Source organism: Nelumbo lutea, chromosome 4 (genome assembly GCF_056320005.1).
Source record: "Nelumbo lutea isolate HS-2025 chromosome 4, American lotus-T2T, whole genome shotgun sequence".
In the NCBI taxonomy this organism is placed as follows: domain Eukaryota; kingdom Viridiplantae; phylum Streptophyta; class Magnoliopsida; order Proteales; family Nelumbonaceae; genus Nelumbo; species Nelumbo lutea.
This window is the reverse complement of record NC_142687.1, coordinates 36811897-36825944: the sequence shown is the minus strand read 5'-3', so window position 1 is coordinate 36825944 and position 14048 is coordinate 36811897. Positions and strand designations below refer to the sequence as shown.

General features: G+C 33.2%; 1 protein-coding gene across 1 annotated transcript; it reads left to right on the top strand.

The window, feature by feature from the left end:
• The first annotated feature begins 10019 nt into the window (after window positions 1-10019).
• On the top strand, window positions 10020-13389 carry LOC148855226 (glutamine synthetase cytosolic isozyme 1). Its single transcript, XM_088983631.1, has 12 exons — window positions 10020-10314; window positions 10766-10805; window positions 10910-11013; window positions 11142-11190; window positions 11322-11428; window positions 11550-11637; window positions 11954-12082; window positions 12185-12259; window positions 12358-12411; window positions 12508-12545; window positions 12667-12826; window positions 12938-13389. The coding sequence occupies exons 1-12, from the start codon at window positions 10241-10243 to the stop codon at window positions 13088-13090; spliced, it is 1071 nt and encodes a 356-aa protein (XP_088839757.1). The 5' UTR covers window positions 10020-10240; the 3' UTR covers window positions 13091-13389.
• The last annotated feature ends 659 nt before the right edge of the window (window positions 13390-14048 follow it).

Genomic DNA, 14048 nt, shown 5'->3' with positions numbered 1-14048 from the left:
TAAAAATTTTATTATTTGACTATGACATCATTTCATTTCTAGGTAGATTTTAAATTTGGCATTCCGTTGTCATCACTAATAAAAACACTTCTTAAATTTGATACCTATTTATTTTAATTCTTATTATTTAATTATGACATTATTCATTAATCCATTTTACCCTAAATGGTCAAATTGCTTGCCCAACACTAGGAGGTAAGAAAAAGTTTTTTTTTTAATTACTTTTCAAAATATTTATTTTTATACTATTAAAATTAATATTGTGGGTTTAATTACAAGAATTTAATGATGAGAAAAATGTATCTTAAATATAGGATTTAATGAGAGAGAATAGGAAAAAAATTTTATTTCCAATTGGTTTTAAATTTTAAATTCCATTTTCATCAATAATAAAAACAATTCTTATGTATCACACTTATTATTATTTAATATGTATGCTAAAAATGTTTCTAACTTTTTTTAATATTTAATTTTTTCATTTTATCTAGTTTTTCATTTTATTATTTAATCGTGGTAACATGAATTGACTCATTTGACCCAAAATGTTTTAATTTATTACCACCACCTAGATGAAAACAATATTTTTTCTAGGTAGATTTTAAAAGTATAAGCTTTTATATTATTGGAATTATCAACTTAATAAGTATGGATTTAATTAATAGAACTTAATGATGAGAAGAAACAAATATGATTTAAACATATGATTCAATTAATGAACATGAATGCAAGTTAATAACTTAAATGTTGGATTTAATGAGAGTGAATTGAATGCAGTCAATGCATTGAATATCTCAAAATTATCTCTTTTCAATTCATTTAATATTAATAACCGATTACCCTATTTGCCCTCATTTTTATCAATAAATTTAAATATGAAGGGTAAATTTTGTCCTCGAAAAGTTCCAGAAATATTCTTGAGGCCATTCATGCTTTTTAAAGTAGTATAGATATTCAACGTATTAACTTCCATTCTCTCTAATTATATCATATATTTATGATATTTATTTCACTAATAAATTCTATTAATTATATATATATATATATATATATATATATATATATATCAATACTTTTAATAATATAAATACCATATTTAAAAAAACTAATAAAAAAGGAATTTGTTCTTCTATTGAGGTGGCAGTTAAGCAATTCGACCATTTGGATCATGATGTCATAATAAAATGATAAAAATTACAAAAAAAAAAACATAAAAGAACATTTGGGTCAAATGGGCAAACAATTCAACCATCTATGTCAAAAGGGATCAATCCATGATGTCATAGTTAAATAATAAAAATTAAAAGAAGACAAAAACATAAAAAAAATTCAAATTCTATTAAAAAAAATTGGATAAATTTTTATAATCATCATTATTAAAAATTGTCATGCACAAAACATATGTACATTTGATAATTGTCCAAAATATCTAAATTCAAAATGAGGTTGCCTTTGGAGCCAAAGGACAGAATCTAGAAACCAACAGAATTGGAACATTTCATCCTAATCCAAGCACAGCCTTTTATTGAATTGGGCTTGGATATAGATACATTGTTTGTGAATATGTACTTGGGAATACTGGAGCTGATAAGTGTATGGTGTCCCAGTTCCCTGCTTATTCTGTAACCATCATCCAGCAAGTTGGCATAAGATGCTCTCTGTATGTATAGCCTACCAGATGCTGAGAGATGAGTAATGGGTATGTGACAATTAGCTAATCTTGGAAGGGTATAAATGTGTCAGATAGGACAAGTTCTCCGGATAAGCAACCAAAGAGGTCCAGAACAACTTGGACTTCAACAAGGTAAAATTGTGTAAGTTGTCATGTTTTGGTGAAAAGTCTCCACAGCATCTGTATTCTAAGCTTAGTAGAAATTTCCTACCATCCAAATATTGGGAGCAAAAGCACAAATGTGGAATCATATTCTAACTTAATCTCTTGTGTGAGCCCCACCAAATGGCTGGTCCTGGTCCTTTGGTGTTGGACAAGTGACAAGTTGGTGGAGCCCTAGATCCATCCACAGATGATGGTTCACTTGATTTTTCTGGAGGACAAAGCTTGTATTAGGTCCACCCAACCAAATCAATTGGAGAGAACGAAGAAAATAAAGATGGAGAGCTACCTTGCTCTCTCCTGTTATTGTTGACAATCACCACTGGGTGAAGTGTGATTTATCAATCACATGATGAGGAATTTCCACCACAAAACTGAAGGTGGGGCATATGTGGGTATTAGTAGATTCCTATCTATTGTCCAAAATGTTCTCCCCATCTGTGGGGCCCTTATTGCATCTCCATCCTTTTGAAAAATGCATTAGATAACAAAGGGGTTTAAGATAATCTCACGATGCTTTTTCCTATCTTATGGTTGGTGGATATAGCATTTTTATTATAGCACTCCACAGCATAAAAAAAGAAAAGAAAAGTAAATGCTTCCCCAAGTCAATAGTTATGACATCAATCAATTAAACAGTGACAAATCAACCATGCTTATTGTCAAACAATAACAACAAAGTGAGGTCAAGTTTCCTTTGGGTGAATATACTATGGGACCCATATTCTGCTCTCGCCCCTGTATGTATGGCCTGAAGTGATCCAGCAACTCATCAATGATCCAAGGCCTGAAGTTAACTACTTCTCAATGTTTGTCTCTGGGTTGAGAGAGAGAGATCCCTGGGTCAATAGCTGCTTGAGTCATTAATCCTGCTTGATTTTAACCATTATTTGATCTGTAACCAGGTGGCTGTATTAATTAAACCCTAAAAAGAACTACTTTGAATATTCAATTTCTACATGGAATCTTGGTTTGTAGAATATATAACTAAAAATAAAAATTATATTATATATATATATATATATATATATATATATATATATAGATATATCAACAATTTAGACCCTTTTTTTATTTTGAAAAACAATTTCGACCCCTCTTTTGATGAACGGCAAGGGGCACTTTCATGTGAGGCAAGATTCCTTTGTTGGCCTCTCACTCTCTGTCTCTATCTTTGATGTAATTCATCCTCAGCTTCCCTTCATCAAACAAATATATATTATGGTCACCACAACGACAACAATAAACAAAGGATTTTTGTGGGTATTATTAGTGTTGATGATGTAACTAGTTTTAGTCAGCTAACATTAAAATAACAGGACAAACCCATAAAATAGATTAGAAATGGGATTGCTAGACGGGCCGTGTAGGAGTGTAGCCAAAAGACTCCTAAACTGGGCCCACGTGTTCTTTACATCACCTCCTACCTCATGTGCCAAGTTTCAAATGGAGAGCCCAAAAAGAGAAGATAGCCCCCTTTGTGGGCATTTTTTTTATTGCTTAATTCAGAGGCTGCAGTGCTGTAATTGGAAGCATTTGAACTTCATCAGATTATTTAATTAATTAGTCTTTGATTGAAGAACAGTACAAGAAGCATATATATGATCAAAGGGATTGCTTAATTAGAGCAAAAAAAAGAAAAAAGAAAAAATAATCAGGCCCGGCCCATAGATCGTATGGTTGTTAGAAGAATGTGTGTCACATGGAATGGTTTGGATTGGCCACGTCATCCCCTCTGGTAGCGGATCAATGAAGATACACCAACGAGGCCTTGATAATTTCTTAAGAAGACTTTCTTAATTAAATAAAATAAAATAATACTAATGTTATTAGTGCTAGCTATATAAAGTGCTTATAGGGAATGGAGGCCGAGGGATTTGAAAGTTGTGTTGAGAATGATGGATAGCTGCCCGAGGCAATTTGAAGCAAAAGAAAGAATCGAAACCGTGCTATTGACACAGAGAATATGAATCAATAAAAAGAGCAATTTGACCTCTAATATCTTCTAATAAATTAATTCAATGCATGCATCCATCTTTTCATTAAATGGGTATTGTCCAATTGGGGCTTAATCATCTCACCATGTCTGTGATTTCATCTATAATATAATTCAAATACAAACCCACAAGTCACAACCAAAGAAAAACAACTAAACAAAGCTCAGGGTCAGAGCACCCTTTCTTGATAGAAGAGAGAGTCACTTGGGGCATTTGTTTATTCTGAATTTGCAACCCAGAAAACGACCTGTATGAAACATAAGAAAGCAGTTAAGCAAGCAATGGTTTTGTTATATTTTCCTTTCTTGCTTTCCCAATGGACATGCTCGGTAATGGGGATATATTATACGTTGATTAGTCTAAGCCATGAGAGGAAATTGATAAACAAAGTGGGACTGTTTGGGCTTGTACGAGATGGCGTGATGTCTTATGCACTTATGCTTGTAAGGGCGTAATTCCGAGCTTAATCAAGCGAATTGAGAGATTATTTTAATTCGGCCGTTCCAAGGTCTATACATGGAGCGTCGTCGAATCCACATCTGGTTTTATCAACTTGATTAACGAGATTTATTTCACTGAGTTTAGGTATTAATTATTCCACATTACAGCTGATGTGAGCTGATTGGGATTCTTGCTTGATTATAAAATGAAAAATTAATCAGTTTTATTTATCTATTTAATATAATCAGATTTCAATAGAAAAATATAATAAAAAAATGCAAAGTCTAGATTCTATATTTGGTTAACCCTTAACTCACTTAATTAGGCTGAATGTGGAAAGAGTACAAATGCAAATATGTAATGTGCAAATACATACAAAATAATGTAAAACATAAGATTTTACACTCTACATACTTATATTTATACTCTTTCCAAACTGAACCTAAGTCTAAATTTGGAAGGTGTACAAATACAAATATATAGAGTGCAAAATCTTGTATTTTTTATTGTTTTGTATGTATTAACGTTGTACATATTTGCATTTGTACTCTTTTCAAACTGAGGCTAAGGACCATTTGTTTGCACTGGCTGGAGGTTTGAATACTGAAAACATAGAGATGTCATATATTCTAAACCATTAGGAGCTGGGCCACGCTTTATGTTACTTATACATGGGACCCACACTTGTGTACGGAACATTAGCTTGTTTAATTGAGATTGGTTAGGTAATAGAGGTGAGAAAAAAAAAACCGAAAAAAAACCAATTGAAACCAAACAAAAAAATTGGTTAACCAAATCAATCGGTTCAGTTTCGGTTTGATGTTTTAAAAGTACTGAAGGTAGCAGTTTGGTTTTGGTTAACTAAAATAGAAAACCGGTGGTCAATCGAACCAATTGGTGTATATATATATAATATTTTTTATATATTATAAATTAATAAATATGCATTATATATAATTATATGTATATATATTTATAATATATGATATATTATTTAGTATTTAAAATATAATATTTATATATATTTATAATTTTTATTATATATTCAAATATATTTTTATAATATATTGTAAAAATAAAAACAAAAAAAACGATGAACTGACGAACCGAACCGATAGTAACCAAACCGGTCAACCGCTTAACTGATTGGTTTTGGTTCGATTTTGGTTACAAGTTTTCTAAAAACCGGTAGTACCGGCTCAGTTACTAAAAAAGGCCCATGGTTCGGTTAACCAAACCGTGGACACCCCTATTAGGTAATGATTGACAAATAATGGGAGGAGCAGTGGATCCAAACTTGAACATTTGAATATTGGTTCCAATGTTTTAAAAACCGATATGGAACCGGAACCGCCTTGGCCACCAGTTTTTTGGTTAATGATTCAACCGTTTGATTCAAATGAATGGTCTGTTTCAAATTAAAAATATAAAAATAAAAATAAAAATAAAAATGATCAAAACCTATTATTTAGGTTAAATGGGTCAATGATTCGACCGCCAGATTAATGGGTCATTGATCAAGCCAATGGATTTTGATCAAAAAACAGGTTAGGGTAAAGCGGAATTGGTTGAATAAATGGTTCCCAGGCCAAACCGTTCAATTGCCCGGGTCAACAATAGTTTGAAAACACTGATTAGTTCTTATTTTTAAAAATTTCTCTTAGTGGTCTTGATAAACTAAGAGGTGTTTTATAACTTTCTGTTCAAAATATAACCTCACTCCATGACAGAAATACTCATACTTTTTTACCTAAAATCTTTATAATTTTTCTCTCATATCGGTCCCTGTTTTATTTCTTTTTTATTTGGTGGAGTCAGCCGGTGCTACTAATAAACCATTTTTCTCATATTTTCTTTTTTTTTTTTCTTCATAAGGTTGAATATGTAAATAATCTCTTTTTAGGAAGAATTGACCATTTAGAGTTTGTAAGTACACTTGTAGTTTTTTAGCAAAAAACCAAGCTTCATTAGTTTTTTAACCGATTGGATTGCTATAATTTGTAACTAAGCCATTTCTGGTGTAAATGGTTTGATTGAAAGATAAAAGCTCATGGACTCGTGGATTGGGGATTTCACAGTTAAGCTAATCGAACTGTGGGCTTTTTTAAATCGAACCAATTTTTCGGTTTTTAGAAAACTGTGAATCAAAATTAATTGGTTAATGGATTGATTGGTTGATTTGGTTTTTGATTAATTCGATTCTTTGATTTTTTTTGAATTTATAATATTAATATAATATTAAAAATATATGTAATTGAACCAATTGATTTGATTTACCGTTGATGATTAAGTTTGATTTTTCAGTTTTTGATGAATACGCTTACGTGTAAGAGAACTCTTTCCCGTGTGGAGAGCATTCCTTCCTTTATGACAAAAAAGAAAAAGAAAAGTCTAAAACCGCACTTTGATCTCAATTACTTTTTCAATATCAAAATAATTTTACCGAATGGAGTTTGGATCTGTTATTCATAGGGCAGCATGTTCCAGCGGCACATAAAAAAATATCTTTCGTAGTTATAAATTATTATCCATAAAAGATATTCCTAATGCATGGTGGAATGGGAACGTTAGACTAGTGTGAGAAGCAAATCGCATCTCATATATTATTATTAATATCACAGGAGATGTTTCTAATGCGTTGCTGATTTGTGCTACGACGTCGATGTGAGGAGCGATCTGTGAATAGCAGATCCGAATTCTACCAAATACCGCCTGAACCCATAATTAGGACTGACCATTGGATGGGTATTAAAGAGAGTGCCTAACTAAACATCAGCATGATCAGATGGATGAAACTTTTCTAAAAATTGCAAGAGTACAGTTCTCTAAAACGGAAAGGTGGGTAAATTCAGTTCTCTAAAACGGAAAGGTGGGTAAATTCAAGGCCAGAATTAACTAATTCCCAATTTCCGAACGTCCCAACGTGTCATGGGTTGGGAGAAGCCCTTAAAGTAAAGATAGTCAAAGTGTACACAATCAATGCCTCGGTATTAGGATCAGTTATTGGTGTCAGAGATCTTGATATGAGTGTAAGACCTATTATAGGTAGGTCCCATTGACCATACCCTAGAGGGACCAACGAGTACGGAATCTAGTGTCCTCCGGACCAAAGAATCACGTAGGTGAAATGGTAAACTTTTTATTGCCATTATATCATTATTATCATTATTATTATTATTATTATTATTATTATTATTATTATTATTAAAATCTTTCTTAAAGCTTCTGACAATCATAATAATCGTTCTTGAGGTTTCACTTTAATAAAATCATCTTAGAAATATACAATTACCTCCCTACAATTATTATTTCATTATAACTTTAAAATTATGAAAAATTACCCTTACAACTTATAAAGGCATATTTAAATATAATTCAAAATGTCAGATTTATCCTTCTAAATCTCACTAGACATATGGTTTTTATAGTAAAATTATTATATTCTTTTTAATCTTATTTAATGATTTTTTAATTAAAAGTGACAAGTTTTTTGGGTGTTTTTTAATAAATTTCCGTATGAATTGATTGATATAAGAGTAAAATAGGTGCTTTTGAAAAACTAATGCATTTGGCCAATGTTTTTTGTTCATGACAATAATAATTAATAAAAGGGAGTTAATTATAGTTTTTTTCAATATTATAGTGGAGGTTTTTATGAAAATGAAACCTTAGAGGAGATTTTTATATTTTACCTTTATTATTATTACTATTATTATTATCATTATTATTATTATTATTATTATTATTATTATTATTAACCCTTAATTTGTGTTTTATTAAAACACCTTTATAATTTGTAACCAACTTACTTAATCGACCTTCTATTATGAATTGCTTATGTTGCCATTTAGAAACGATTACACAATCAATTTAAATTGAGTGAAAATGTTTAAGACCATGGACCCATGATTATTTATTCCAAAAATACCCCTAAAATTTCATTTTCATCTAAGGAAAAATTAATTAAGTAAATAGGCTATAAAATATAATAAATAGGTTATAAAATAGAATGGGTTTGAATGAATCTGTAAAATACAAGGACTGATTTAATAAAAGAACCCTTATCATTATTGAAGATAAAATTCAGGAATCAGGAAAGAAAATAAAAAGAGAAAAAAAGCTCACTGATAAGCAAAATCCTAATTTGCGGCGGTGAGGGGCTGAGGGCTGCGGATCAAAATCGAATACGGAAGTACATGTCTGTGTGTGAGAACAGAGAACAGATAATAATCAGACTCAGGCTGATATTTTGCAGAGGCAGAGTACAATGTACAATGTACAATCTGTATGCGATGTGCGGTGGAAGATTATGTTAGTAGAAGGTTGGAACGTGTTTTTGTTGGCAGTGACCCGAAATCGTTTTCTATCCATTCCGGTCTCTTCTCTCTCAGCCTCGCTAATTGAAGTGTTGGGAGGTTGCAAATGTCAATGTGTCCCAACTCCACTGGGACCCGCAAAAACCGCTTCAACCGTTTTCGCAGTTGTTTGAAACGCGTGTCACTGAACCTGACAAAACCAGCTCCCCAATTTTGTTCGTACAATCAGGTCCTTTCCTCACCCACCTAACAAGTTTCCCTTTACCACAACCGATTTTTCATGCTCAACTATACAATCTTGTTGCCATAAACACCCCTTACTTTTTTATTAATCGACTAAATTCACCCTTTTACGGGTCAGGTAATTAGTTAGCAAAATTTGGAAAACGGCACTAAAATAGTTTTCCCCAACTTCGGGTATTATTAGAAAGATCATTTTGGATCTAAAAATACATAGGTCTTAGAATATTTGGCAGCATCTAAATTCAAATAATAATAATAATTACAACAATGTGAGCTTTGTTTTATACCACGAGTCCCAAGCTTGAATAAAAGAAGACGAGTTATACAAGGTTTTGTCAAATTCTTATGCTCATGGTCAGGGTGCTAAATTCGAAATGGGATTCGTGTGGTCCATTCTGTTGTATTCAAAAGAAATCAAAAAACTAAAATAGAAATTAGACCAAACCGTAATAGAATGGTTTTGATCGGGTTTTTGGTTTAGTTTCTACACTAAAATTGTTGGGTGTAGTATAAAAATTTCTCAAACCATAATTTCAACTGGATTATGAACAACCTTACAAAATATGACAGAAAAAAAGAATTAATATATATTTCTAAATCAGATATTTTGCTGATTATAATAATCTCTTTTAATTTTCACACATGCTTACAAGAATGGATTTTTATTAGCACCATATAATCCCTAATAAGGACCACTGCTTCCTGCAATGGTAAAATTTCGATTTACCAAGCATGAGAATGTGGGTTCAAGTCTAAGATCGCTCACTTTGTTCGAAAAATGCCAAAAGGTTAAATTTATATTCAGTCCACCTTTCTCAAGACTTCACATAGTTGGGACCAGTATTAGGTCCCCCACCCCACCCCACCCTCGATAAAAAGGGGACAAAAGAAAAATTAAAAAAAATGCCTTGGTGTCCAAAAAATATAAAGCATAAGCATGTGCTTCCCATTAGTTTAGTTTAGTTGTAAACTTGCAAGGATTCTTAACAGAAGAATCAAGAAGGAAAAGATTAAAAAAAAAAAAAAAAAAGTCAGTTGCAATGGTAATGTCGTAAAGGGTGTTTTCGTCAATCAATTAATTTGTAATTATTAAATAATAAAAGCTATAATTTGGGAATAGCGGTAATAGGAGGTAGCCGGTGAGACGAACAAACAGGATATTAAAAACCGTTGTTGTCAGAGACGACTTTCACGTAAATTTAGATTAATGAATAAAATTCAATATTTAATTGTGGTTTTGGAATATTTATTTATTATTTATTTTTCCATTTTAATACTTCTTTTATGATTTCAACCGCAGAACTCACTATAAAAACTACTCACTCCCTACGCCTTTCTTCACGTCTAATTTAGAGCTAGCACAGAGAGAGATCCAAGGAGAAGTCTCGCTGTGCTATTGCTTTGTTTTCGATATGTCGCTGCTCTCAGACCTTATCAACTTGAACCTCTCCGACACGACGGAGAAGATCATTGCCGAGTACATATGGTGGGTCTAGTTTTCCTCTGTTTTGCGTTTCTGAGTTTATGGGAGCTCTGTTTTTACTATTCCGCTTTTGATTTAAATGTGTGTTTGTGGGTCGTCTTTTTCTGGCTTTCTGATTGTTTTTCTGTACTGTTGGTGGAAGTTTGGTGGGTTTGCTCGTTTTGTTGCTTTTATTACGATAGCCATGGATTTGTTTTCTTAGTATTGCTTTTGTCTGGGATTTTTATTGATATTTATCACTTCTTTTTCTCTAAATTCTGGACTTGTTTCTATCTTTTTGATGGGTATGCTTTTTTTGTCACAAGTTCTTCACAAATCCATGATTCTGTTATTCTTTTGTTGGTAATTTTGTTTAATAGGTGTTCCATATTTTCTTAGTTCTTTACCCAAAAGTAACGATCCTTTGTTCCAAAAGTTTGACTTCTTTCAAATGTTCGTTTTAATTTTGCTACAGGGTTGGCGGATCTGGAATGGACATGAGAAGTAAAGCAAGGGTAATCACTTCTTTCTCCGCTATTTTCTTTTTGTTGTTGCTTTTGATTACTCATAATCTTTGGTCTGATGTATTTGGCTTTCTGTCATTTGTGTCATGAATTAGACGCTATCCGGGCCAGTTAGCGATCCCAGCAAGCTTCCCAAATGGAACTATGATGGTTCTAGCACTGGTCAGGCCCCTGGTGAAGACAGTGAAGTGATCTTATAGTACGTTTTCTTGCCTTTTGTTTGCTTTTTTTCTTCATCTTTCTTTTAATTATGCTATTATATGAGATATTTTGCTTTTTGATTCATTTTCTTACGGAAAATTCTTGTTTCGGTGATGTTTGAAACAGTCCTCAGGCTATCTTCAGGGACCCATTCAGAAGAGGCAACAATATTCTTGTAAGTGCTTCTTGATGGTATTTCTTGTTTTGCAATTAAACTGTAGTCCTTTTTTGTTAAATTGCTCAATCTGTTTTCAGTCAATTGATGTTCTGCTATACTTTTTTGTATCTGTTTTACAACTTATATAGGTTATGTGTGATACTTACACTCCTGCTGGAGAACCAATTCCAACAAATAAGAGATGCAATGCTGCAAAGATATTCAGCCATCCTGATGTTCTTGCTGAAGAACCCTGGTATTTTCTAATTTACACCATCCATAGTTCTTTTCTAACTGTTTCTTATCCTGTTATGTTTGATTGTTATGCTTTTTAGTTTTTGTTTTCTCCTATTTCCCTGACTTTGATTCCAAAACAGGTATGGTATAGAGCAAGAGTACACCCTGTTGCAAAAAGATGTTAAATGGCCTCTTGGGTGGCCTGTTGGAGGTTTCCCTGGCCCACAGGTAATGAAATTTGCATTAACTCAAGCTTCATTTTCATGGGTTTTCTTTATTATTCTTGTCAAAATTAGGAATTTTCTTTTTTCAGGCCCGCGATTTGGTTTAGTTTTTTTTTCCTGATTTTTGGTTTTCGTGTGGTATTTTCTGCATAATTTTGATAAACATTTAGAGAACTCAATAAAGAAATATTAGATTAATTATTTATGTTTGATTTCTAGCAGAGTTTTGCAACACTTCCACATTTACACTTTCCTCTTACTTGATTGAGTCTGGGGTCTTGGCATATTTTGAGTTTGATCTCTTATCTATTGAACAACAGGGACCATACTACTGTGGTGTTGGTGCTGACAAAGCTTGGGGTCGTGACATCGTTGATTCTCATTACAAGGCATGCCTTTATGCAGGCGTCAACATCAGTGGAATCAATGGAGAAGTGATGCCAGGGCAGGTAAGAACAAGTTTCTCCTCTTGCTTATTTCCTTTGATTGAATTGGCTTATCAATTTTCTTTGTTAGTTTCCTTACATTTGCTTTTGCTTAATTTTGTTCAGTGGGAATATCAAGTTGGTCCATCTATTGGTATCTCTGCCGGAGATGAATTATGGATTGCTCGTTACATTCTGGAGGTAATCATTACAACCATCTGCGAGTCTTCTCTTTTGCTAATGAGGAACTTCTTTGGAAGAAGGATGAGTAAATGGTGTTTGCTTTTCAATGTTAACAGAGGATTACAGAGATTGCTGGTGTTGTACTCTCCTTCGACCCCAAGCCCATCCAGGTTAGGTTTAACTCTCAACTTTCATATCCACCTCCACCAAATTCTCTAGCATCTCTATTTATATATAACTTTGTTTGTGGGATGTTTTATCGTTAGGGTGACTGGAATGGAGCTGGTGCTCACACAAACTTCAGGTAATATTTCTCATATATTCTTCAATTTATTGAGTGAAAACCATCCGTTTTTGTGGGACTATAACATGCAGAATTCTCTGTTTTTCACCATATCTGATGAACCATGGTATGTGGATTTCAGCACAAAGTCCATGAGAAATGAGGGAGGCTATGAGGTTATCAAAAAGGCTATTAAAAAGTTGGGGTTGAGGCATAAGGAACACATAGCTGCCTATGGAGAAGGCAATGAACGCCGCCTCACCGGACGACATGAAACAGCTGATATCAATACCTTCGCTTGGGTATGGACTTGCTCACATCTCTGGATTGGACTTTGGAATTGATAATTTTACAGAAATTAATTTAATTCTTGGGAGCACTGTTCTTATCTTTTCTTCACATGATTTTGACAGGGAGTTGCAAACCGTGGGGCTTCCATTCGAGTGGGCCGAGACACAGAAAGAGCTGGCAAGGGTTACTTCGAGGACAGGAGGCCTGCCTCCAACATGGATCCCTACGTGGTTACTTCCATGATTGCAGAGACCACCATCCTGTGGAAACCATAAGAGCTCAAGCAAAGTCACCAGTGATCTACTAGTTGGTGTTCGGTCTGGGATCTCTTCTCATTGTTATTCTTCTGATAAACAAGCCTCAGAAAAGAATGTGTATTGGAGTAGGGCCTCTCCCATCTCTCTTCCCTTGGAATCAAAGTTGCTGTCCAGTTACTTTGTGGTCTTTTTTTCCTTCTGTTTTGTCTTTGAGGTCGGCAGTTGAATGCGTTGTTTTCTGCCTTTTGATTTTTCCTTGGTTTTCGGTGACAGTAGAAAATAATATAGAAGGACCGATTCCCATTGATATCTACAAAGGAGATGTTCATGTACTCTGTTTCTTTAAAATGGCTGCAATCTTATGTCGGTTGTGTTCATGAGGGAACAACTTGTAAGTTGTATCCCAAACCATTTTACTTTGCAACAAGCTCAAAATCACAAAATTACATAGCCCCAATTCTCTAGACTTTGTTCTTTGGGGCTTAAAAGTATATTGGCTTCATATTCTTATACTTTTAAAAGCAATTCTTACTGAATGCTCAAAATATTTTTTGGCTCATTTTTGTTTTTTATAACACAAAGCTCAGGGGAAATTTATAGATAAGTACCCTGTACTTTGGGGTAATAACACTTAAAAAAGGCCTAAAATTTCAAGTTAACTTACAAAATCAATACTCAAGTCCATCCGTTAGCACTCCACCAGTTACATGTAGGCGAAGTCGCCTTTGAGACATTTCAGACTCTCAAAAGTCAAAACTACCATTTACATATTTTATGAACAGTTTCACAAGGGGCTTTCTGGAGTTTTACTGAACTGAACTGATGTTAAGTTTTTAAAGTTCAAGATGCTTGATTGTGGCAATTGAAAGTTGTGTAAGTATTACTGCGTAAGTACAAGGATAACTAACTATTTGCAATTTTACTTTCATAAAACAAAAGGATTATAAACTCAAATCGTAAAATCGGAATCTAATAA